The sequence below is a fragment of the Bufo bufo genome, chromosome 3, assembly GCF_905171765.1.
Source record: "Bufo bufo chromosome 3, aBufBuf1.1, whole genome shotgun sequence".
NCBI classification, from domain to species: Eukaryota; Metazoa; Chordata; class Amphibia; order Anura; family Bufonidae; genus Bufo; species Bufo bufo.
Window position 1 is genome coordinate 515,532,216 of NC_053391.1, and position 26,972 is coordinate 515,559,187.

A 26,972-nucleotide genomic window follows, 5' to 3' on the forward strand; every position below is an offset into this window, starting at 1 on the left:
TGATAGGCTGCTCCAGAAGCAACGTGTCATTAACGACTACCTGTACGAACTCTGCAGCAGGACAGGTTCTGGGGGGCTTGATTTCTTTTCACCTCACCAGTGGCTTCTCATTTGCGACGCAGGCAGACTTCTGCGGCCATTTGATGAGATCACCAAACTGGTCAGTCGCAACTAGGGCACCATCAGTGACATCGTACTTTATGCCTTCTTTCTGGAGCGTGCATTGCGTGGTGTCATTGATCAAGCCGTCGAGGAGCAGGAGCTGCAAGATGAAGTCGTAATGCTGAATGAATTCCCAGTCTGGGCTACTCCATCTGAGACAAGTCAGCAGGAGTCTGAAGAGGAGTCAGAGGAGGATGGTGGCTGGGGGGAGGAGGAGGAGCAAGAAGAGCATGCTTCAAACTTTTTGGGGTTCCCTGGTGTTGTCCGTGGTTGGGGGGAGGAGACCGAGGATGACATTCTCCTGGGCGATGAGCCAGGGCGCTCTACCGCTTATAATTTAGTGCAAACGGGGGCCTTCATGCTCCAGTTTTTGAAGAGGGACCGCCGTATAAAAAGCATAAAGGGCAAGGACCAGTACTGGGTGGCAACGTACTTAGACCCCTGGTACAAACACAAAATGGCGGACATGTTACCAGCATCACAGAGGGCTTTCAGAATGCAGTATTTCCAGGCTTTGCTGCAAGAGATGCTGCAATCTTCTGTTGCAGGCGCTGTCAGAGGAATTTCCACCCACAGCGAAACAGGTGCGGGTACCAATCCTACCATGCCCACAAGAAGAGGGCGGTTTGAAGATGTGTTGGTCACTTCGGATATGAGATCATTCTTGCAGCCAACCCATCGACAGCCACCCTCCAGATCTAGCCTCAGGGAACACCTAGACCGACAGGTGTCTGACAATATCGGGTTAACGGCCGATGTGGACGCTCTGAGAAGCGAGGAACCCCTGGACTACTGGGTGTGCAGGCTTGACCTGTGGCCAGAGCTGGCACAATTTGCCATAGAACTCTTGGCTTGCCCCTCGTCGAGTGTCCTGTTGGAATGGACGTTCAGCGCAGCAGGGGAGATCGTGACCGATAAGCGCATTCGCCTAGCTCACGACAGTGTGGACTACCTCTCATTTCTAAAAATGAATGAGGCATGGATCTCGGAGGAATTCAACAACTGTAACGACCACGTTTAATTGATTTTCCTCATGCCATCCCACACATATCCGCCACCACAAAGAACAAAGAATGGTCCCTGTCTTATGTAAATACAGCGGCATAAAAGGCCTTTTCTGTCCAGTGAATGCCTAATATTTGGGGCCTGTACTCCACTGGCCTGCAGTAAAATTGTTTTCCAATGACCGTCTAATATACCTCCAGCCACACAATCACTTGATCTTTTCTGTCCGGTGAATGCCTAATGTTTGGGGCCTGTACTCCAGTGGGCTACAGTAAAATTTTTATCTGATGACCACATAATGTACCTCAAACCACATAATTACTTGTTCTTTTATGTCAGGTGAATGCCTAATTTTTACGGCCCGTACTCCCGTGGCCTAAAATTATTTTTTTCTAGGCTCCAGCAGGGCACATTTCAGAGAATTTCCCTTTAAGATGCATAAAAATGGCCCCTGATTAAAATAAAAAAAAATTGTGGGTATTTTTGGCATTGATCCCCCTCTACTATGTCACTGTCCATGTTATGGGACTATTTGTTTACTTCTAGTAAGTATTTGGTGGCTACAAATATGACCTGAAGGTTGTCCAGGTTCGCCTGCCATTTAAGTGAATGGGGCCCGCCGCAAACTTGCAGTTCGCGAACATTTGATCGTGTTTGCGCAATCGCGTTCGCAAACCGTTTTGGCCGATGTTCGTCCATCACTATATATTATAATATATTATATATTCTAAATATATAATAATATATGTAAATATATTATAACTAAAAACTCATATACATAAATGTTTCTGCTGGGATTCAAACTCCAAACCTTGTAAATTAGAGGCAAGGAAGTTAACCACTACACTATACAACTACATGTTTACCTGCACAGAAATATAAAATAAGTCTTCTGCTGAATACGAAAACTCACTACATCAGAAACTTCTACGAGGTTTTTCTGACACAGTTTAGCATTCAGCTTTATGGCTGAGTAGATAAGAACCTTGTCTCTAATGTACAAGAGGTTGGGATTTCAAATCCCAGCAGAATCTCTCAGAAATAGATGCTAAATTACATTTAAATACACTGACTTGAGCACACGCAGTTTTCGGACGAACTCCGTGATGTGCCGAGCATAGCAATGCTTGATCAACACTACTATTCATATCAGACTAGAAAGGTTTCCAAGCCACTGTGCCAGGCCTAAGAAATAAAATGGGTAAGACTAATGCAAAGCAAGGACTATAAGCAATGTTTCCTGCTTTCTGTACATTGTGATGCCCATCTATATGATCGATTCTACTTTTACAGTTACTACAGAATATATTCCTTCCTTCGTGCATTATGCACTGTAAAGAAGTATAGTATTTTTAGGCTTGATTAAGAACCTGTCACCATGAAAATGCATATTAATCTGCAGACAGTATATTATAGAGCAGAATAAACTGGGCAGATTGATATATAGTTTTGTGTGAAACGATTTAAGAAAATATTCATTTATTTAAATTCCTGCTCATTCTGGACTTGGCAGTCAAGTAGGCTGTGCTATCAGTGATTGACAGCTATCTCTGTATACACAGTCATAGAGGGAAGACTGTCAATCACTGATAGGACCACCTCCCTGACTTCAAAGCCCAGAATGAGCAGGAATTTAAATGAATGAAATGCATGTTTTACTGAATCTTATCCCATAAAACTGTATACCAATTGTCTCATCTCCACCTGCTCAGACACCATGTTCAACATGACAGGTTCCCTTTAAGAATAGAGAAATGAATGTCACTTGAACTATCTACAAATGCGTGGACCATCTAAAAGTATTGATTATTGGGTTTTATACATGTGTAATATATGAGAGAATATTTTTGAGAACAGTTTTCTGGGATTTTAATATTGATAACCTATCCTCAGGATAGGTCATCAATATCAGATTGGCAGGACCCCCGCTGATCTCATATTGATTACCTATCCTGAGGATAGGTCATTAATATTAAAATCCTGGAAAACCCTTTTAAGATACCCACATAAAAGTTGACAGAAATCCCAAATTTTTGCCATTTCAACCGACTCTTGTTTGAAAATGTGATCTGTTACATCAAAACAGTTTAGCTATGGTCAGGTAGATGTCTGTGGCATGTTTGACAGAATTCACCCAACTGTTTGCCATTTTGTTTTTTAAAAAGGACTCCCTGATTGGCTAGTTTACCTATAAACTGTACCACTCAACTGAAAAACAAACTGAAATATTTTAGGTGGAGGGAATAAAAAAAAAAAATGATGTGGTTGCATAAGTGTGCACACCCCCTGTGGATGTAGCTGTGTTCAGAATTAAGCAATCACATTCAAAATCATGTTAAATAGGACTCAGCATACACCTGCCATTATTTAAAGTGCCTCTGATTAACCCCAAAAAACTGCTCTAGTTAGTCTTTCCTGAAATTTTCTTAGTCGCATCCCACAGCAAAAGCCATGGTCCACAGAGAGCTTCCAAAGCATCAGAGGGATCTCATTGTTAAAAGGTATCAGTCAGGAGAAGGGTACAAAATAATTTCCAAGGCATTAGATATACCATGGAACACAGTGAAGACAGTCATCATCAAGTGGAGAAAATATGGCACAACAGTGACATTACCAAGAACTGGAAGTCCCTCCAAAATTGTTGAAAAGACGAGAAGAAAACTGGTCTGGGAGGCTACCAAGAGGCCTACAGCAACATTAAAGGAGCTGCAGGAATATCTGGCAAGTACTGGCTGTGTGGTACATGTGACAACAATCTCCCGTATTCTTCATATGTCTGGGCTATGGGGTAGAGTGGCAAGACGAAAGCCTTTTCTTACGAAGAAAACCATCCAAGCCAGACTACATTTTGCAAAAACACATCTGAAGTCTCCCAAAAGCATGTGGGAAAAGGTGTTATGGTCTGATGAAACCAAGGTTGAACTATCCCCTCGCAATCTGACAGATTTGGAGTGTTTTTGCAAAGAAGAGTGGGCAAATCTTGCCAAGTCAAAATGTGCCATGCTGATAGACTCATACCCAAAAAGACTGAGTGCTTTAATAAAATCAAAAGGTGCTTCAACAAAGTATATTTTTTCTTCCCTCTACCTATAAGATTTCAGTTTGTTTTTTAATTGAGTGGTACAGTTTATAGGTCACAATAAAGGTGGAAAAAGTTCTGAAATTATTCATCTTTGTCTCATTTTTTTACATCACAGAAATCTGACATTTTAACAGGGGTGTGTAGACTTTTTATATCCACTGTACATGATTTAGAAGCACATTTTAATGTAGACAAATCAATTTGTGATATTAAGTTAACCTTTGAAATGTATTGCTTATATTTTAGCGAATTGCATTAAAAAAATTGCTCAAACCGTACCTCTAATCATCAAAAATCATCATTTTTTTTTTTTTTTTTTATATAGAGTCCAACTAATGACATTACACATTCCTATATTTGTGTTAAAGGGAACCTCTCACTGGGATTTTGTTTATAGAGGTGAGGACATGGGTTGCTAGATGGCCGCTAGCTCATCCGCAATATCCAGTCCCCATAGCTCTGTGTGCTTTTATTGTGTGAAAAAAACGATTTGATACATTAACCTGAGAAATGAGTCCTGTCCCTGACTCATCTCAAGGACAGGACTCATCTCAGGTTAATTTGCATATGTATCAAATCAGTTTTTTTACACAATAAAAACACACAGAGCTATGGGGACTGAATATTGCGGATGAGCTAGCGGCCATCTAGCAACCCATGTACTCAGCTCTATACACAAAATCCCTGTGACAGGTTCGCTTTAACCCCTTAAGGACTTAAGTTTAAATCGCGATTGCCGACCGGCGGGGGTTAATCGCAACAGGATGTCCACTGAAATCATTCAGCGGGCATCCTGTCACAACGCCGGGGGGGTTCCCATGACCCCCCCGTGTCGGCGATCACCACAAACCGCAGGTCAATTCAGACCTGCGGTTCGCGGCTTTTACCTATTGCTGTGGTGGCGTGTGTGGGTGCCATCGGGTCGATGGCATGGAAGGCAGCACGATGTCTGAGGAAGGCATCGTGGTGCCTTCCGGTGAAGAGCCTGTGAGATTCAGCCCCCTGGATCTCACATGCCGGAAGCTGTATGAGTAATACACACAGTATTACTCATACAGCCAATGCATTCCATTACAGAAGTATTGGAATGCATTGTAAAGGAATATACCCCCCCAAAGTTCAAGTCCCAAAGTGGGACAAAAAAAAAGTGGAAAAAAAAGTTTAAAAAATAAAGTCCCCCCCCCAAAAAATTTAAGTTTTAAGTAAAAATAAACAAAAACGTCATTTTCCCCAAATAAAGTAAGAAAAAATTTGTAAAAAATAGGGGTGGGGAAAAGTATACATATTAGGTATCACCGCGTCCGTATCGACCGGCTCTATAAACATATCACATGACATAACCCCTCAGATAAACACCGTAAAAAATAAAAACTGTGCTAAATAAACCATTTTTTTGTCACCTTACATCATAAAAAGTACAACAGCAAGCGATCAAAAAGGCGTTTGCCCACCAAAATAGTACCAATTTAACCGTCACCTCATCCCGCAAAAAATGAGCCCCTACCTGAGACAATCGCCCAAAAAATAAAAAAACTATGGCTCAGAATATGGAGACACTAAAACATAATTTCTTTTGTTTCAAAAATTATATTATTGTGTAAAACTTACATAAATAAATAAAAAGTATACATATTAGGTCCGTATCGACCGGCTCTATAAAAATATCACATGACCTAACCCCTCAGTTAAACACCGTAAAAAAAAAAAAACTGTGCTAAATAAACCATTTTTTGTCACCTTACATCACAAAAAGTGTAATAGCAAGCGATCAAAAAGTCATATGCACCCCAAAATAGTGCCAATAAAACCGTCATCTCATCCCGCAAAAATCATACCCTACCTAGGATAATTGCCCAAAAACTGAAGAAAATAGTATAGTATAATAAAGTATACATATTAGGTATCGCAGTGTCCGTAATAACTTTCTCTATAAAAATATCACATGACCTAACCCTTCAGGTGAATACCGCAAAAAAATGAAAATAAAAACGGTGTAAAAAAAGCCATTTTTTGTCACCTTACATCACAAAAAGTGTAATAGCAAGCGATCAAAAAGTCGCACGCACCCCAAAATAGTGCCAATAAAACCGTCATCTCATCCCGCAAAAATCATACCCTACCCAAGTTAATCGCCCAAAAACTGAAAAAATTATGGCTCTCAGACTATGGAAACACTAAAACATGATTTCTTTGGTTTAAAAAAAGAAATCATTGTGTAAAACTTACATAAATAAAAAAAAAGTATACAGATTAGGTATCGCCGCACCCGTGACAACCTGGTCTATAAAAATATCACATGATCTAACCTGTCAGATAAATGTTGTAAACAACAAAAAATAAAAACGGTGCCAAAACAGCTATTTCTTGTTACCTTGCCTCACAAAAAGTGTAATTTAGAGCTAACAAAAATCATATATACCCTAAACTAGTACCAACAAAACTGCCACCCTATCCCGTAGTTTCTAAAATGGGGTCAATTTTGGGGATTTTCTACTCTAGGGGTGCATCAGGGGGGCTTCAAATGGGACATGGTGTCAAAAAAACCAGTCCAGCAAAACCTGCCTTCCAAAAACCGTATGGCATTCCTTTCCTTCTGCGCCCTGCCGTGTGCCCGTACAGCGGTTTATGACCACATATGGGGTGTTTCTGTAAACTACAGAATCAGGGCCATAAATATTGAGTTTTGTTTGGCTGTTAACCCTTGCTTTGTTACTGGGAAAAATGTATTAAAATGGAAAATTTGCCCAAAAATTTAAATTCTGAAATTTCATCTCCATTTCCCAATAACTCTTGTGGAACACCTAAAGGGTTAACGATGTTTGTAAAATCTGTTTTGAATACCTTGAGGGGTGTAGTTTCTTAGATGGGGTCACTTTTATGGAGTTTCTACTCTAGGGGTGCATCAGGGGGGCTTCAAATGGGACATGGTGTCAAAAAACCAGTCCAGCAAAACCTGCCTTCCAAAAACCGTATGGCATTCCTTTCCTTCTGCGCCCTGCCGTGTGCCCGTACAGCGGTTTACAACCACATATGGGGTGTTTCTGTAAACTACAGAATCAGGGCCATAAATATTGAGATGTGTTTGGCTGTTAACCCTTGCTTTGTTACTGGGAAAAATGGATTAAAATGGAAAATTTGCCAAAAAAATTTAATTCTGAAATTTCATCTCTATTTGCCAATAACTCTTGTGGAACACCTAAAGGGTTAACGACGTTTGTAAAATCTGTTTTGAATACCTTGAGGGGTGTAGTTTCTTATATGGGGTCACTTTTATGCAGTTTCTACTCCAGGGGTGCATCAGGGGGGCTTCAAATGGGACATGGTGTAAAAAAAAACAGTCCAACAAAACCTGCCTTCCAAAAACCGTATGGCATTCCTTTCCTTCTGCGCCCTGCCGTGTGCCCGTTCGGCGGTTTACGACCACATATGGGGTGTTTCTGTAAACTACAGAATCAGGGCCATAAATATTGAGTTTGGCTTGGCTGTTAACCCTTGCTTTGTAACTGGAAAAAAATTATTAAAATGGAAAATCGGCCAAAAAAGTGAAATTTTGAAATTGTATCTCTATTTTCCATTAATTCTTGTGGAACACCTAAAGGGTTAACAAAGTTTGTAAAATCAGTTTTGAATACCTTGAGGGGTGTAGTATCTAGAATGGTGTCATTTTTGGGTGGTTTCTATTATGTAAGCCTCGCAAAGTGACTTCAGACCTGAACTGGTCCCTAAAAATTGGATTTTTGAAAATTTCTGAAAAATTTCAAGATTTGCTTCTAAACTTCTAAGCCTTGTAACATCCCCAAAAAATAAAATATCATTCCCAAAATGATCCAAACATGAAGTAGACATATGGGGAATGTAAAGTAATAACTATTTTTGGAGGTATTACTATGTATTATAAAAGTAGAGAAATTGAAACTTGGAAATTTGCAAATTTTTATAAATTTTTGGTAAATTTGGTATTTTTTTATAAATAAAAATGAATTTTTTGGACTTCATTTTACCAGTGTCATGAAGTACAATATGTAACGAAAAAACAATCTCAGAATGGCCTGGATAAGTCAAAGCGTTTTAAAGTTATCAGCACTTAAAGTGACACTGGTCAGATTTGCAAAAAATGGCCAAGTCCTTAAGGTGAAATAGGGCTGAGTCCTTAAGGGGTTAAGTGAGGTCCACTTATTATCCAACATCACAAGCCTGTATACTGTTGTAAATTCAATGCCCTAATACGTATATAGTACTATACTAATACTAGAATTTTCTCTCTTGAATGAAAAGGTTTAAGTAAATTATATAGGTTATATATAGTATATTATGTATACTGTCATTTACATGTATAATATCCATATGTATGCATTGTTGCAGGAAATGTATATTTACCTGCTAATTAACAAGCTTATATGCACAGTAATGGTAAAATAAACAATATAAACTGGACAAGGATCAGTATACTGAAATTCAGCATTTTCAAAGCATACATATATATAACATGAATTTACAAGCATTTTAAACATTATTACAACTTGCCCCTTGCAAGGTATACCCTTTAAATAGACACAATCATTAAAGCGTTTGAAGTACATGGGGGGGTGCTAAATTCTTCAATAAATAATTTTTCCACTGGATAATTTAGAAACATCTTAAGATTAATGTTAACTGATAGAATAGCCGTGCTTTACTATAAAGGTTAGCTGCAGTGGTACAACAAATTAAATTTTCTTTCTCTTTTGGTTTAAAACAACACTCAGTAAATCATATTTCAAAAGAGATAGCAAAACAGCAGTAATGTTCTGCAATTGTTCCTATCTGCAAAGATCTTTGTTAGATTTCCAAAACAATGTAATTAGAGAAGAAATGCTTTCATAAGAAATTACCAAATACATTATTTTGGTATAGATCTTTAGGTTTTTACAGGTGTTACTCAAAAAGGGTGACAGAGGTTAAGAGCTAAAAGACCATTTATTATGTAGCTTTACTTGAAAGCAAGGACATAAAACAAATCTATAAAACACATAAAACAGCAAGAGAGCACAACAGCCAAGGAATAATAACATAATCACACTAAGGAAATAACATTGCAGAGGAATCATTATTGAATTGTATTAACACAATAACACACTATTGAATGGTTTCCAAATTCCCTTATTGCAGACATACACAGTTAAGACTGGTCTACATTCACTAGGCCTGTACCGTAAACCTTTTCTTTATTTTTTGTTTCTATGACTCTATTTCTATGACCCTGTGAATATGCCATAAATGTTAAGAAGGTAAAATACCTCTTACCATTCTTCCAATCTATCCCTGTCATTTCTGGAGACTTTTTAGAATAAGTTGTTCTGGGTGTACATGTGGAATAACATTATATCTGGCAATTATGCAACTTCAATTCTACATTTATCATCAGTTTGCCCTCTGCATGCTGTTTTTATTTTTATTTGTCCTTGAGCTAGTGGGTGCAGACTAGCTGTTTTGATGTTTGCTCTAAACTTCTCACAGAGAAGATGATATACTCCTCTCCTGTCTATCTAGCATACCTTCAGAAGCAGTAGCAGCATGAAGGATATTATACAGCAGTAATGAGGAATTAGCTGTGAATCCAGCACTGGTGTAAGGCGGAAAACGTATTAAAGCGAGCTGCACCATTTCTATGTGCCTGTGCCTCTGTCTTCTTCCAGCAACTCATACCACCTACTCTTTTCTTCAAAGACTTTTGTGAGTTCCATGTAACCCAATCCCTCAGTGAGCTGATAGTCTGTCTCTCATCTCAATGGATATAGTAATGAATCAAAGGTGAATGATCTGTTTAGAATGCAGTGGAGGAAATTAAATTTCCAACAAGTGGAGAAAGAGGCATTTTCTATTTTTATATTTTATATTATGTGCAAAGTTTTTTTTAAAGTGTAATGCCTATTCAAGCGTGGCCATTACTTTCTGTGTTTCTTTTATATATATATATATATATATATATATATAGTATCTCCCAAAAGTGAGTACACCCCTCACATGTTTGTAAATATTTTATTATATAATTTCAAGGGACAACACTAAAGATATGACACTTTGATACAATGTAAAGTAGTCAGTGGACCACTTGTATAACAGTGTAAATTTGGTGTGTCCTCAAAATAACTGAACACACAGCCATTATTTTCTAAACAGCTGGCAACAAAAGTGAGTGCACCCCTAAGTAAAAATGGCCAAATTTTGCCCAATTAGTAATTTTCCCTCCCCGGTGTCATGTGACTCGTTAGTGTTACAAGGTGCAGATGTGAATGGGGAGCATGTGTGTTAAATTTGGTGTTATCACTCTTGCACACTCTCATACTGGTCATTGGAAGTTTAACATGGCACCTCATGTCAAAGAACTCTCTGAGGATCTGAAAAAAGGAGTTGTTGCTCTAACTAAAGATTGCCTAGGCTATAAGAAGATTGCCAACACCCTTAAACTGAGCTGCAGCACAGTGGCAAAGACCATACAGAGGTTTAACAAGACTAATTCCACTCATAACAGTCCCCGCCATGGTCGACCAAAGAAGTTTAGTGCACATGCTCAGCGTCATATCCAGAGGTTGTCTTTTCAAAATAGACGCATGAGTGCGTCCAGCATTACTACAGAGGTTAGTCTGCATGGTCATATTAGAAGGAAGCCTCTTCTAAAGCTGATGCACAAGAAAGCCCTGCTTTACTGGAACCATGTCCTGTGGTCTGATCTTGAGACCAAGATAAACTTATTTGGTTCAGATGGTGTCAAGCGTGTGTGGCGGCAGCCAAGTGAGTACAAAGACAAGTGTGCCTTGCCTACAGTCAAACATGGTGGTGGGAGTGTCATGGTTTGGGGCTGCATGAGTGATGCCAGCTGTGGGGAGCTACAGTTCATTGAGGGAACCATGAATGCCAACATGTACTGTGACATACTGAAGCAGAGCATGATGCCCGCCCTTCGGAAAGTGTGCCGCAGGGCAGTATTCCAACATGATGACCCCAAACACACCTCCAAGACGATGACTGCCTTGCTAGAGAAACTAAGGGTAAAGGTGCTGTACTGGCCAAGCATGTCTCCAGACTTAAATCCTATTAAGAATCTGTTGGGCATCCTGAAATGGAAGGTGGAGGAGCGCAAGGTCTCTAACATCCAGCAGCTCTGTGATGGAGTCATGGAGGAGTGGAAGAGGATTCCAGTGGCAACTTATGAAGCTTTAGTGAACTCCGTGTCCAAGAGAGTTAAAGGGAACCTGTCACCAGGATTTTGTGTATAGAGCTGAGGACATGGGTTGCTAGATGGCCGCTAGCACATCCGCAATACCCAGTCCCCATAGCTCTGTGTGCTATTATTGTGTAAAAAAAACGATTTGGCCATTTTCACTTAGTGGTTTACTCACTTTTGTTGCCAGTGGTTTATGTGAAATCTCACATTTCTTAAATCCAATAGTGAAAATACCTGTGACTACTTGCAGTAAGTTAAAATATAATGTGCACTTTTTGATGTAATTAGTTTTGCTTTAATATTTGGAGATAGCAACATTTTAATAAGACTTATCCATTCAAATTCTTGTTTCTGAGGCTAATTCTGCAGCTTCACACACACTCACAAATGTGCTCATAGGCCTTGACATTCATCATGCACCAATACTTTCTGAATTTGCATCATTTATTCTCCAGGCTGGAGAATTATGTCAGTATAATTACTGTGTTGTTTATTTATTAGGTTTTCTAGTATTCAATGTAATGTCAAAGCAGATAAACACTGCAGCGTAGATTTGAAAGGGTAGGAAATTATCAATTTTTTATAATTAATATTTTCTTCTTTCTTTAAGTAGTTATGAGCATAGTTATTATTGCACAAGCTAAGATTAGATTTGACAATTGCAAACATAAGCCAACCAACATGGAAGCAAAATCAATACGTACATTTCCCTTGGGGCCACTATTTACTGTTCACAGCACCATTTACTTAATGGAATGGCAGTTATGTTTGCAGAAACCTTGTAACTAGCATTTTTATGTTTTAACTAAAAGCAGCTTTCTCCATGAATAACAAAAATAACATGCTTGCTGTAGTTAATGGCAAAAATATTTTAAGCTGTCATGCATCAATAACTTATGTGCTGTAGAATAGCAGGACAAAGCAACATTTCTGAAAGGAAGCACTTCAATTGGCAAGCTTTGTTAACTTATCTTGCTTAATTTGAGTGAGATAATGCACTCATCCATAATTGTCTATTAAATAGGTTGAGCCTTCCTGCTTTTTCAAGACTTTTTTTTCCATATATTTCTGCTGACACTAGTACCATATTTTCTTTTTTTTTTATATATATATATATATATATATGTATATACAACTAAGATCTCTTGTAAACATGTCCATTTAAAGAGGACCTTTCATCTGGCAAAAAATTGTAAACTAAGTGTCATGATCTATACAGCGGCGCCCAGGGATCTCACTGCACTTACTATTATCCCTGGGCGCCGCTCCGTTCTCCTGCTATGCCCTCTGGGATGTTCGGTCACTTGGTTATAGTAGGAGGAAACTGCCCTTGTTCTCCTGGGCGTCTCCTTCTCCTAGGCTGTAGCGCTGGCCAATCGCAGCGCAGAGCTCACAGCCTGGGAGAAAAAAACCTCCCATGCTGTGAGCTCTGCACTGCAATTGGCCAGCGCTACAGCCTGGGAGAAGGAGACACCGCAGTCTCCGCCCAGTATAACCAAGTCCCCTAAATCTCCGCCTACTATAACCAAGTGACCGAACATACCGGAGGGCATAGCAGGAGAACGGAGCGGCGCCTAGCGATAATAGTAAGTGCAGTGAGATCCCTGGATGCCGCTGTACAGATCATGACACTTAGTTCACATTTTTTTGCCAGATGAAAGGTCCTCTTTAATATTATTTTATACAAATGAGTTTTTATATTTGTTTTTATATTTATATATGTATATACATAACCTCATTCGGATCACATGATCCTGCATATTTTATTTTTTATGTAATTTAAGAAAAATATATAATATTTATTCATTTTTTTATAATATATATATATATATATATATATATATATATACCTTATTATATTTTTTTAACATATCCATATATCAACTATAAAAAATGGTCACTTAACTGGAGTGATAACCAGTCAAACAAGTGGTATTAAATTACGGCATCCATAGTTATTTATGAGTATAATTGAAAAGGGGGATTGCCTTAAAAAATTACTTTTAATAGTCAATGGTTAAAATAATAGGCCCAATAGTTTTTTCAAGACTACAAACATACGTAGTCATTCACCACCAATGAAAAAAGGTGTGAAAATGTAAACACCTGTAAACAATTCGAGAAGTATCCAATCCACGGCGCTTCCAAGTTTATTGGAGCCAGCCCAGGGAGCAACAGTATTGTGAGAAAAAGACTGATGCTTAGCTTCTCAATGTGCAGCGATTCAGGGTCCATCAGTCTTTTCCTCACAATACTGTTGCTCCCTGGGCTGGCTCCAATAAACTTGAAAGCGCCGTGGATTGGATACTTCTCGAATTGTGCACAGGCGTATACTTTGTCTTGTTTTGTATATTGGTCCCCTGATGACCTGGCTGACTGCCAGTGAAACGCGTCGGGACTACGTATGTCTAATACTTATGATCTGTGTGTCCTTGGATGAGTGATACCTTTGCATTTCTGACGAAGCTGGGCAGTCACTGTCATTGCCTGCATAAGACACGAAGGGACACACAGGGAGGGTATCACTTTGAGCTAGAATCTAGGGATACATTAGGGGAAGAGACCCAGCATCTGTCTCCCTCTTTATTGGTATCCCTGTGTTTCGTAAACTCACCCTCCTAGCAGGTGTTTGCATTTTCACACCTGCCATTCTCCACCTTTTTTCATTGGTGGTAAATGACTACGTATGTTTGTAGTCTTGAAAAAAACTATTGGGCCTATTATTTTAACCATTGACTATTAAAGGGCTTCTGTCACCCACTAAAGTCTTTTTTTTTTTTTTTGCTACTTATAATCCCTATACTGCGATATATCAATATATAATGCTATTACTCATTTTGGTTCAGTAGTTAATTTAAAAAACAGACTTTTATAATATGCAAATTACCTGTCTACCAGCAAGTAGGGCGGCTACTTGCTGGTAGCAGCCGCATCCTCCTTTCATAAAGACGCCCCCTCCTCTTGTTGGTTGACAGGGCCAGCGAACTCGCTCGTCCTCTGGCTGGCCCTGTCTGCATTCAAAATCTGGCGCCTGCGCCATACCTGTCTTCAGTCGGCGCAGGCGCACTGAGAGGAGGACGCTCGCTCGGCCGCTCCATCCTCAATGCGCCTGCGCCGATGACGTCACATCTACACCCGGCGCAGGCGCACTGAGGAAGGAGCGGCCGAGCGAGCGTCCTCCTCTCTGTGCGCCTGCGCCGACTGAAGACAGGTATGGCGCAGGCGCCAGATTTTGAATGCAGACAGGGCCAGCCAGAGGACGAGCGAGTTCGCTGGCCCTGTCAACCAACAAGAGGAGGGGGCGTCTTTATGAAAGGAGGATGCGGCTGCTAACAGCAAGTAGCCGCCCTACTTGCTGATAGACAGGTAATTTGCATATTATAAAAGTCTGTTTTTTGAATTAACTACTGAACCAAAATGAGTAATAGCATTATATATTGATATATCGCAGTATAGGGATTATAAGTAGCCAAAAAAAAAAAGACTTTAGTGGGGTGACAGAAGCCCTTTAAAAGTTATTTTTTAAGGCAATCCCACTTTTCAATTATACTCATATATCAACTATACTCATTGCAAACGAATGAATTCAGCCTTTACCCTATTCATGTTATACGTTTTACAGCATCTAATTTTTGCCATGTGGTTTATCTATTACTAGCATTTGTTTGTATATATTCCTACATCCTCATATGTCTTTATATTTTTCTATATTGTCAGAATCTATAGTGCTTTTATAGTACGTCTATATATTATTTGTGCCCCTTTTTTCTATAAATTTCACCATCTATTCAGTGGCCATTCCCCCTGTGAGCCACTACCTGCCTCCTCTCCTGCCTGATGCGCTCCAGCTTGAAGCGCACCGACTGTTCTTCCTGTTTGGTGCGCTCCAGGTTGGAGCACATCGCACTTACGGTGTGTCACTTCCGGTTTCGACACTATAGCGCACCCTTCTCATGTAGAAAACAGCCACATGGCTATAAATAATTGGTATGTATCCAGTGTACTTTTAAGCCATACTTTGAAACTGTATGTCTATGTATTTGCACCTGCTCCTGAGGATTGGGAATATTGTCCCCGAAACGCATTGAGCCGTACATTTATTTAAATAAAGGGATTGACCAGAAGCCTCCAGAAGTGTGCTGCCATCAATCCTTGACACCTCTACATGCGATCCTGGACGGGGGTTTTAAAGTCACAAGTGTCTTGAGCTTTATCTTGCTGACTACCCCCAGTGAAGTGAGTGCATACAGATTTTAGCTTTATTTATTTTATCATTTTAATTGTCTCATTTCATTTACATTAATATTTATTGATCCTTAGGTTCTCTGTTTTTCCATTTGTCACTGCAGCACCTATCTATCTGTTACCTGGGACCTGTGAGTCCCCTTTCTCTTATACTTGTTTCCATCAAACTATTCCAAATATGTTTATAATCTATGTATTGAATATACCATACCTAAGACTAAGGGAATAGCGCTAATCACCTCTCATCTCACAGACATCTACCGTCAGACTGGTGAGATTGCATCACCATACGGTGGTCTTTGTCGCATTTTCTAACTACCATATTTTCTTCACATACAAGATCTTTGCTAGAGAGATATTACCTAGTTCAACTGTATAATATGTCACAAAATGGTTAGGTATACCAGCCCAAGAATGGCAGGAATGAACTGTTGTCCCAGAGGGAAAAAAGCAATGGTATAATACGATCTAGAGTAGTATATAATTATAGGAATGGATTTAAATGTAGAGGTAGATTGAGGAGGATGTCTTAGTCTTCTTCAATGACATATGACCTGGCAATTTTAAGTCCTTTGCAGTGCAGTTATCTGCATCAGGGGTAACATCTCTATAAAGCCTCCCTTTACAATATGTCAGACCTCAGGCCTATTTTGACCTTAAAGCGGTATTCCCATGTCAGACATTGATGGCATATGGCTAGGATATGCAATCAGTGTCAGATAAGCACAGGTTCCACCTCTGAGACCCACACCTGTCTCAAGAATGGGCCCCTGAAGTAAAGGGGGAACAGCCATACAAGACTATCAGCCACCCTCCATTTACAGCTATTGGAGCGCCAAAAAAAGCAGAACACTATTCCCAGCAGTCCCATTGGGGTAATGGAGAGGTGACAGTGCATGCGCTGTGCGCTCTCCATTCACTTCAATGTACCTGTTCCCACACCGGCGAAAGGAGAGTGGCCTGTGGCCACACTTGCTCTGATGCACCCCTTTTAAATCCTAGCAATATGCCATTAATGTCTGAGATGGTTATAATCCTTTAATAACCAGCAAATTTTTATTTATTTTTTTGTCTCTCTGTTCTATAACTTTTTTTATTGTCATGGCTAAATGAGATCTTTCTTATGCAGGAGAACATGTATATGTTTTTGAGCTCTTTGGGAGTATAAATACATTTTTGTGTAATGTAACTTTTTTGAGAGGATAATATAGCTCCTTAAGTAGTATCACTATATGTGGTAATTTCTTTGGAGTGTTGTGGCAGACCTAGGGTCAGTCACGTGATGATCGAGCCACGTGTTCCAGGTGAATGATGTTGACAGAGCAAAATGACAGAAGCCAGCACACAGGTTAAAACTCTGCCATGTTCCCAAATTGGGAGTGCCCTAGGCTCTTTATTTATACCCATTCCAAGGGTGTAACCTCTTAAAATATTGACATGATTGGTTTACAAATATTCCAACAATGACTTCTGATTGGTATACAAATAATACTTCTAATTGGTCAGAACTGAATCCATCTATTGATTGGTTAGTATTCTATGAGCTTTCTATTTTCTACTAACGGGTTAATTGCTGAGACCATGCTTCTTTAGCAAGAAATGCATATTGGCTACTTAGCACGTACAAACCTTATCTTATATCAACACACATCGCTAACTTTTATAGTTTTTAGCTTACACATCATTGTCATCTTCTCATGGTGCACGCAGAAATGAAACACAAAAGTCTCTCTGTAAAATGGAGTCTCAGAAAAGCTTGGTATCTCCCCAACAGGAGCAACTTTAATAATCCAAATAAGGCCTCATGCACACGGCCGTTGTTTTGGTCCGCATCCGAGCTGCAGTTTTGGCGGCTCAGATGCGGACCCATTCACTTCAATGGGGCCGCAAAAGATGCGGACAGCACTCGGTGTGCTGTCCACTTCCGTTGCTCCGTTCAGTGGCCCCACAAAAAAAAATATAACCTGTCCTATTCTTGTCCGCGCTTTGCAAGAATAGGGAGTTATATTAAAGGCTGTCCGTGCCGTTCCGCAAATTGCAGAACGCACACGGACGCCATCCTTGCTTTGCGGATCCGCAGTTTGCAGCCTGCAAAAAACGGAACGGTCGTGTGCATGTAGCCTAATTCTGAATTATTTTTTTTATATGACGCATTGCACTTTATGTTGCTGGTAAATATTGGCTCAAACAATTTGTTTTCTTTTTTTTTTTTTATCTGAAAGTTAATGAAAATTAGAAAAAATTTAATTTGTTAAAATTTGAATATATCAGTTTTTAAGACAGATGGTCATAACAACAAAAACGTTAATAATTAACATAAACCATATGTCTATTTTATGTTGGCATAATTTTTTTAACATCCTTTAAACAAACTGTTTTGGGGATTTTAGAAGGCTTATAAATTTAGTAGCTTTTTTTTTTTTACATTTAAAAAAAAAATCCTAAATGTATTTTTTCATTGGTACAGTCATCATTTTAAAAACTGCACCCCCAAAGTATTCAAAACAGCATTTAGGAAGATTGTTAATCTTTTTTAAGCAGGTGTTAACAGAGATATAAAGCTCAATATTTACCATATTAACTTGGTACTGTAGCCTTTATAAATATCCTATATGTAGCCCTGATGTACCTCTTCAAGCACAGGCCTCAGAATTTAAGAAGCGCCTTATGGATTTTGGGGTCTCCCTTTTTGGATGTTTTTCAGGCACCATTTCAGATATGCAGAGACCTTAAAGTTGCAAAAAACATAATACCCCCCCCCCCCCAGACCTCATTTTGAAATCTACACCCCTCAATAAATTCATCAAGAGGTGTAATAAGCTTTTTGACCCCTTAAACGTTTCATAGAATTTATTATTATGGAGGAGTGAAAATAAAAAAAATTTAATGTTTCCAATAATATGCATTTTATCTTTTTTAGTAATTTATTTTTTTACAAGGGTTAATAGGAGTCAAAGCATCACACAAGCTGTTGGTTCACTTTATCTTGCTTATGGCAATAACCCACATGTGGTCATAAACTTCTGTTCTGACATGCGGCTGGAGCACCATTTGGTTGTTGGTACTTGGATTTTGCTGAAATGGACCCGTGCAAAGTCTTTTGGGGTTTTTATTGGGCTATGTATGGCTTTTTAATTGCTCTTATACCATATATTGGAGACAATGTGGCCACAAAATTGTGCCGTGTAAGGGCTCTTTCACACTTGCGTTCTTGTCTTCCGGCATAGAGTTCCGTCGTCGGGGCTCTATGCCGGAAGAATCCTGATCAGGATTATCCTAATGCATTCTGAATGGAGAGAAATCCGTTCAGGATGCATCAGGATGTCTTCAGTTCCGGAACGGAACGTTTTTTGGCCGGAGAAAATACCGCAGCATGCTGCGCTTTTTGCTCCGGCCAAAAATCCGGAACACTTGCCGCAAGGCCGGATCCGGAATTAATGCCCATTGAAAGGCATTGATCCGGATCCGGCCTTAAGCTAAACGTCGTTTCGGCGCATTGCCGGAGCCGACATTTAGCTTTTTCAGAGTGGTTACCATGGCTGCCGGGACGCTAAAGTCCTGGCAGCCATGGTAAAGTGTAGCGGGGAGCGGGGGAGCAGCATACTTACCGTCCGTGCGGCTCCCCGGGCGCTCCAGAGTGACGTCAGGGCGCCCCAAGCGAATGGATCATGTGATCACATGGATCACGTCATCCATGCGCATGGGGCGCTCTGACGTCATTCTGGAGCGCCCGGGGAGCCGCACGGACGGTAAGTATGCTGCTCCCCCGCTCCCCGCTCCTACTATGGCAACCAGGACTTTAATAGCGTCCTGGGTGCCATAGTAACACTGAACGCATTTGGAAGACGGTTCCGTCTTCAAATGCTTTCAGTACACTTGCGTTTTTCCGGATCCGGCGTGTAATTCCGGCAAGTGGAGTACACGCCGGATCCGGACAACGCAAGTGTGAAAGAGGCCTAAATGATATGTTAACTGTCATCTTCTGGTCAGTATGATTACAATATCAAATTTGTATTTTTTTTTATGTTTTACAACTTTTGCATTTTTTTCTTTAACTTTATTTTTATGTTGACATATTCCAGGACCCATAACTTTTTTTTGTCAAAACAGACATGTGATGGCTTGTTTTTTGTGGTACAAGCATTCGGTTTTAGCAGTACTATTTTGTCATACATGACTTTTTGGTCATTTTTATTTTATTTTTTGGAAGGCTAGGTGCCCAAAAAACTGAATCGCAGCTAATTTCTTATAGACTGTAATTTGTTTAAATTCCTCACAATTTTTAAATGTCTGTTTGCTATGAGTACTTAGACAATCATCTGTGAGCTAAAACACAACACAAATGACTCCTAATATCCTGAGGATTGCTATGTTTCAGTATGGATAAAATGTATCAGCTTGGTGTCCAACCAGTTTATATTTACAGAGCATTGCCTAGACTCACTGGATACAACCATAGCAAACTATCAGTCCTGGGTCAGTATATGTTTTAAATAGTGTTGAGCGAAGTTATCAACCATTTGGCTGCTTCTCCAAATTTCACAAATAAATTAGATTTGTGACGAATTACTTCATTACAAAGCGCATTTCTTTGTAAGTAGCGGGCACAGTGAACCCCTTAGATCCTGCTTTAATCACTGATTGCGGCATCTTGAATTAAAATTGGCGGCTTTCAGAGGTTAATCCGGTAGAAAAAGAATATATAAAAAAATACTCGCCTTATCCATTTGATTATGTAGAGGCCATTGCGGCCATCTTGATTGAAGACACCACACAAAATATTGCACTGTGACATGATGGCGTCACCAGCCAGTTATACAGTATGTCACCACTCCCGGGATTTCGCGTGGTATCTTCAATCAAGATGGCTGCTGCGGCCTCTTTCCACGCAAATGTATGAGGTATGTATTTTTTGCCACCATTTCAGGGAGAATTCATTACCAGGAAGAATGAGGAAATTGAGCTTCAAGGCAAATCAAATTTTTCCTAAAATTCAGATCAAAGTCAATTCTTTTGACTTTGTTTCGCTCATCACTAGTTTTAAGTATAGCTGGGAATGTCCTTTAAAGATCATAGTGTGTTCAACCAGTTTATGAAGGTAATTAGCATATGAATAAAAGTGATTTTTAGCAAAAATGAAAAGACATGTGGGGGTAAGACTAGTATATTTTTATCTAGATCAAAGAGACTGATATGATGATATGAAAAGCTCTGTAGCTAAAATCTGGCTGATAGAATCCATTTAAAGATCATAGCAGCTGCAAAAAACACACTAAGAAGGTAAAACATTGCCTTTTTTATTATTCTGCACTAATGTGTACTCATACAGCAGGATTACAACTACAGTTGCAAGAAAAAGTATGTGAACCCTTTGGAATGATATGGATTTCTGCACAAATTGGTCATAAAATGTGATCTGATCTTCATCTAAGTCACAACAATAGACAATCACAGTCTGCTTAAACTAATAACACACAAAGAATTAAATGTTACCATGTTTTTATTGAACACACCATGTAAACATTCACAGTGCAGGTGTAAAAAGTATGTGAACCCCTAGACTAATGACATCTCCAAGAGCTAATTGGAGTGAGGTGTCAGCCAACTGGAGTCCAATCAATGAGATGAGATTGGAGGTGTTGGTTACAGCTGCCTTTTAAAAAACACACACCAGTTCTGGGTTTGCTTTTCACAAGAAGCATTGCCTCATGTGAATGATGCCTCACACAAAAGAGCTCTCAGAGGACCTACGATTAAGAATTCTTGACTTGCAAAAAGCTGGAAAGGTTTATAAAAGTATCTCTAAAAGCCATTTTGTTCATCATTCCACGGTAAGACAAATTGTCTATAAATGGAGAAAGTTCAGCACTGCTGCTACTCTCCCTAGGAGTGGCCGTCCTGTAAAGATGACTGCAAGAGCACAGCGCAGACTGCTCAATGAGGTGAAAAAGAATCCTGGAGTGTCAGCTAAAGACTTACAAAAGTCTCTGGCATATGCTAACATCCCTGTTAGCGAATCTACGATATGTAAAACACTAAACAAGAATGGATTTCATGGGAGGATACCACAGAGGAAGCCACTGCTGTCCAAAAAAACCATTGCTGCACGTTTACAGTTTGCACAAGAGCACCTGGATGTTCCACAGCAGTACTGGCAAAATATTCTGTGGACAGATGAAACCAAAGTTGAGTTGTTTGGAAGAAACACACAACACTATGTGTGGCGAAAAAGAGGCACAGCACACCAACATCAAAACTTCATCCCAACTGTGAAGTATGGTGGTGGGGGCATCATGGTTTGGGGCTGCTTTGCTGCATCAGGGCCTGGATGGATTGCTATCATCAAAGGAAAAATTAATTCCCAAGTTTATCAAGACATTTTGCTGGAGAACTTAAGGCCATCTGTCCACCAGCTGAAACTCAACAGAAGATGGGTGTTGCAACAGGACAACGACCCAAAGCATAGAAGTAAATCAACAGCAGAATGTCTTAGAAGAAAATATGCCTTCTGGAGTGGCCCAGTCAGAGTCCTGACCTCAACCCGATTGAGATGCTGTGGCATGACCTCAAGAAAGCGATTCACACCAGACATCCCAAGAATATTGCTGAACTGAAACAGTTCTGTAAAGAGGAATGGTCAAGAATTACTCCTGACTGTTGTGCACATCTGATCTGCAACTACAGGAAACGTTTGGTTTAAGTTATTGCTGCCAAATGAGGTTCAACAAGTTATTAAATCCAAGGGTTCACATACTTTTTCCACCTGCACTGTGAATGTTTACATGGTGTGTTCAATAAAAACATGTCATTATGTGATCTGCCCACAATGACATTTTTTTTCCAACCAGCAATGTTTTATGCAGTTTGTAGGGTTTGTGAGGTCTCACAGATTTCCCCTTCACTGCCCTAAAGTTTTCTTAGCAGGATGTATTCGCTGTTTTGTGGCAGGCTGTATCCAAAATACAGAATTGTCAATGGCTACAAAATCCTCCCTAAATAGTCCATTAACAGAATACAGGCTTCCTTAATAAATATCTCTGTATTCTGCTGCGTATACACCGTTGAGGAATTGCAGAATCATTTGAATGTAAAGGAGAACAGCTTTATTAATGCCAGGTCCTGTTTTTTTTATAAAGTATGATGTTATTCCAGAAGGATATCTTACTCTTGCCTAGTAGTGCTAATGATATCCACCTATAAGCTAAAAGAAACAGCCTGCCCATACAAACAAGGTGCAAATTTGTTTGGCCTTTAATATATTCTGCTTTCTACTGGTTAATTCTGTTTCAGAATTTATTCTTTTGTAGATCTCCAAGCTTTCTTATGGAAATAAGGCTTTTTAGAAGATTTGTACTCATTTTCAAACACTGTTACATTCATTCAAGTGTGCCATTATACAGAGGCAGCTGGCTTTTATCTAGTGATATTTACTTCAAAAAGCTAAGTTAAATGGTATCATAGATTAATTCTTAGGTCACCGGAAGACCCTTTTTTAGAGTAGAAAGAGATTTTGTAATTACTTAGGCTACAGCAATAAAATCACTGAACATGTGTACTGTAAGATTTATCATATTATGTGCTACAACACAAAGCAGCAAAAAAACAAACAAAAAAAAAAAAACAGACAAGTTATAAAAATCAAACATAGGAACATGACATCCTTGTCACAAATATGCATTGCAGCTTTCCAGTAATTTACAGCTCTACATAACATGCTTTCTTGAGTACTATTTTTTTCATTCAGGAAGCAATGAAACTTCAAAAAGGGCATTATCCTCTGCAATTTCTTACATAAATCAAACTGGAAATAAGACACATTTTACAATTCAATTTAAGATCCCACTGAGACAATAATGTTGCAAGCTGTGCATTTTGCAAAGTAATATAGTAATGTCTAGTTTGCATTTTTGAAAAACCAAATTAATCACAGTTTATTGAATATGTTCAAGCAAACCTAAAATCATTTATTATTAAAAATATGTTGCAACAAATATAAACTATATTTTATACATAAAGGACAGACTCATTTATTCATTAGAATAAAATGCTCAGAGGTTGCATTTTAGAAGAACATGGAATGGCACAAAGCGAATGTATATTATATGCAAATCTGCATATGTATTACAGACATTAAAATGCACCAATTAGCATTTTTCCAACCCATTTTTTAACTTTTGTACTAATGTTTAAACTAAATGTTTTATTGTACCCTTGAATAAGTATTTCATCAGCTTTTGGTTTGTAGAAAAGATTATTTGATGACATTTAAAGCCTATGAATACTTTGGTACTGAATGTTTTATTGTCCATTTGCTTCCTAGATGCAAAATTAAACAATTTTCTAGCATGTTTTTAAAAGTCCCCTACCATTTTGTTTCTGTAGGATGAGTGTAAGTCCTTCACCTAGCTTCTGGTAATGCTGAATTCTGACATAAATCTCTCAGAGCTCCCGTTTCTGTTTCTATTAGCTTTTTCTGCTCTCCCCCTCCCTTCTCTCAGCCTTAGCAATAACAGTAGGAGGATGTACTTGAAATATGTGTGTGGAGACATGTGAGAATCCAAGGAAAGCAGCTCAGGAAGGTTGTAGATAGGGATGAGAGCACACACAAGGTAGTTTACAGGGTAAGATTTACACAGGCTGTGTAATCTACCCATAAGGGAAAAGTCTGAAACTAGAAGCAGGTTGCAAACCTGATATGGGGAGAGGGGGGGGGGTGCTGAAAATTAATGAAAGAATGAAGGTTGCGGAATAACACTTAGTCCCTTTTAACGCTACATAAACACTAACATAAGTTAAATTTTTTTTTTCCATTTTTCCATGTCAAAGTTGTCCATAGCCTTTAATAGGACGACACAGTGCATACAGTTTTTTATGGCATCTAAGCTATCATGTAACGTTGGTACGTATTAGCAGCACTAACATATGTAGAAATATTTTTGCATTTTTCCATGTCAAAGGTGTCCATAAACTTTAATGGACACTTTAGTGAATACTGTTCTTTTTTATGGTCTCTAAGCTATCAAGTTGGTACCTATTTGCAGCATAGGCATGCCAGTTATAGGCAGCCAGTATCCTAGGCCTACTTATGTTGATATAGATTAGTCAGGGCATGGGTTATTACTAGTGGACTAGAGTTATCAGCAAAAAATATGATGTAGCCCATATAATTGATCCTATTTTAAGTTCAGTTTTCTTTTCGTTAAGTTTAGTTCTATATCGATATTATTTTCTAATACTCTGGGGAAATACTAATATAAAGGTGCTCAGGACAAAGATTGTTGAACAGAGCCAACAAGTGTCAACATTTTGTGTCTTCTTCACAGATTATCTCTGCACAGCATTATTCCTGTCCATCTGCTGTCTAGAAAATTGCAATATAGTCTTATTCACATGAATTAAGCCATCTTGCAGTTTCCTGCACAACAAGTGGACCAGATCACCACTATGAAAAAAAAGGCTAAATAGATTTTTGACCATTGTTTCCAGTGATTGTTGGTTTCTGAGGTTGGATCCCCACTGATCAATGTGTTGTCACTTCACATGATAGAAGTACTTATTTAAGTTAGGGTGAGGGTTAATATACAAATTTTCATGATGCACAAAATAATCAGTTCAAAGATAAATTTTGCAATTACATAGCTGTCCCTGGAGAAGTGTTCCATGTCCAAAGCTTCATGATGTACTCAACTTTATATTGCTTTTATATTTTTATGTAGACAGCACATTGTTATCAGATAAAAACATTTTCTGTTCCATTACCAAATTTTTATAATGCCACATATTATATAATCTAAAAGAGGTGGCCACCTTCTGAGTGTTTTTGGCAAAACCTACCTCTTGGGCAGACCTGCCAAGGGAAACATACTGCTCCCCACCGCTGGGTTCTGTATCCTTCGATCCCTGGCCTTAGCTGCTTTACTCAGGTCCCCTGCTGTCAACATCCCCTTTGACATAGCAGCAACCAATAACTGCTCCCCTTACATCACATGATCACATGGGAGCAGGTCACCATTGTAGCCGGCAACTGGTGTGCAGTGGTGTCAAAGCAGATATTGACAATGGGAGACTTGATGGAGGCAGCCAAGGCTGAAAAGCGAAGGATCTGGGACCCATCACTGGGAAGCAGGTAAGCATGCCTCCCTTTGCAGATCTGCTGAGGGACGGCTTGGCAAAATCCTCCCAAAGGGTTGCAACCCCTTTAAGGTTAGATATCTCCAATTCACCAAATCTGACGAGGATCAAACATGGAATGTACAATCCTGTCCAGAAATAATTATACATTATGATGCTATCAAATAAGAAAACAAAAATAAGAATAGCATGTATAATGAGAGACACCTAATCTACTTTTCTCCATTGATTTAATGCAACAGAAGACCATATGAAGTAAATGAAATATATACTGATTCCATGATCTTGTTTATGGATAGTTTAAGCAACCTAAATTCAATTCAATGTATATTCATTCCTACAGGGAGCAGTGATGGTTCTTGGGAGAAAGAAAAACTTCAGTCTCTCCCTACCCAAGGATCACAAGCCTCTGTTAACCATGCCACCTTGCCTGGACAGCATAACCTTCCAGTTACTTATCCTCTCAACTCTCTACAACAGAATCACCTTCTGCCAAATGGTACGACATGCTGCCATTCATCCCTCATACGACAACAATTAATATCAGGTGCTTTTACTGAAACCTTAAAAACACCTCAAAGTTATTTTTGTTTAATCATTAATGGTTCATATACAGTACAGACCAAAAGTTTGGACACACCTTCTCATTCAAAGAGTTTTCTTTATTTACATGACTATGAAGGCATCAAAACTATGAATTAACACATGGAGAATTATATACATAACAAACAAGTGTGAAACAACTGAAAATATGTCATATTCTAGGTTCTTCAAAGTAGCCACCTTTTGCTTTGATTACTGCTTTTCACACTCTTGGAATTCTCTTGATGAGCTTCAAGAGGTAGTCCCCTGAAATGGTTTTCACTTCACAGGTGTGCCCTGTCAGGTTTAATAAGTGGGATTTCTTGCCTTATAAATGAGGTTGGGACCATCAGTTGCGTTGAGGAGAAGTCAGGTGGATACACAGCTGATAGTCCTACTGAATAGACTGTTAGAATTTGTATTATGGCAAGAAAAAAGCAGCTAAGTAAAGAAAAACGAGTGGCCATCATTACTGAAGGTCAGTCAGTCAGCCGAAAAATTGGGAAAACTTTGAAAGTAAGGGCTATTTGACCATGAAGGAGAGTGATGGGGTGCTGCGCC

The 26,972-nt window shown here is 39.1% G+C and overlaps 1 protein-coding gene across 9 annotated transcripts in view; it reads left to right on the top strand.

Moving 5' to 3' along the window:
• DACH1 (dachshund family transcription factor 1) overlaps positions 1-26,972 on the top strand; it is a 395,668-nt gene that overhangs the window by 248,885 nt on the left and 119,811 nt on the right. For 4 of the 9 annotated variants that reach the window (XM_040425367.1, XM_040425366.1, XM_040425368.1 and 1 more), the window contains one exon: positions 26,173-26,376. The exons of 2 other annotated variants lie outside the window; for them this stretch is intronic. In XM_040425367.1, coding sequence (XP_040281301.1) covers positions 26,173-26,376 — 204 coding nt within the window. The remainder of the gene's footprint in view (positions 1-26,172; positions 26,377-26,972) is intronic. 3 more of the 9 variants (XM_040425369.1, XM_040425372.1, XM_040425373.1) reach the window with 1 other exon arrangement.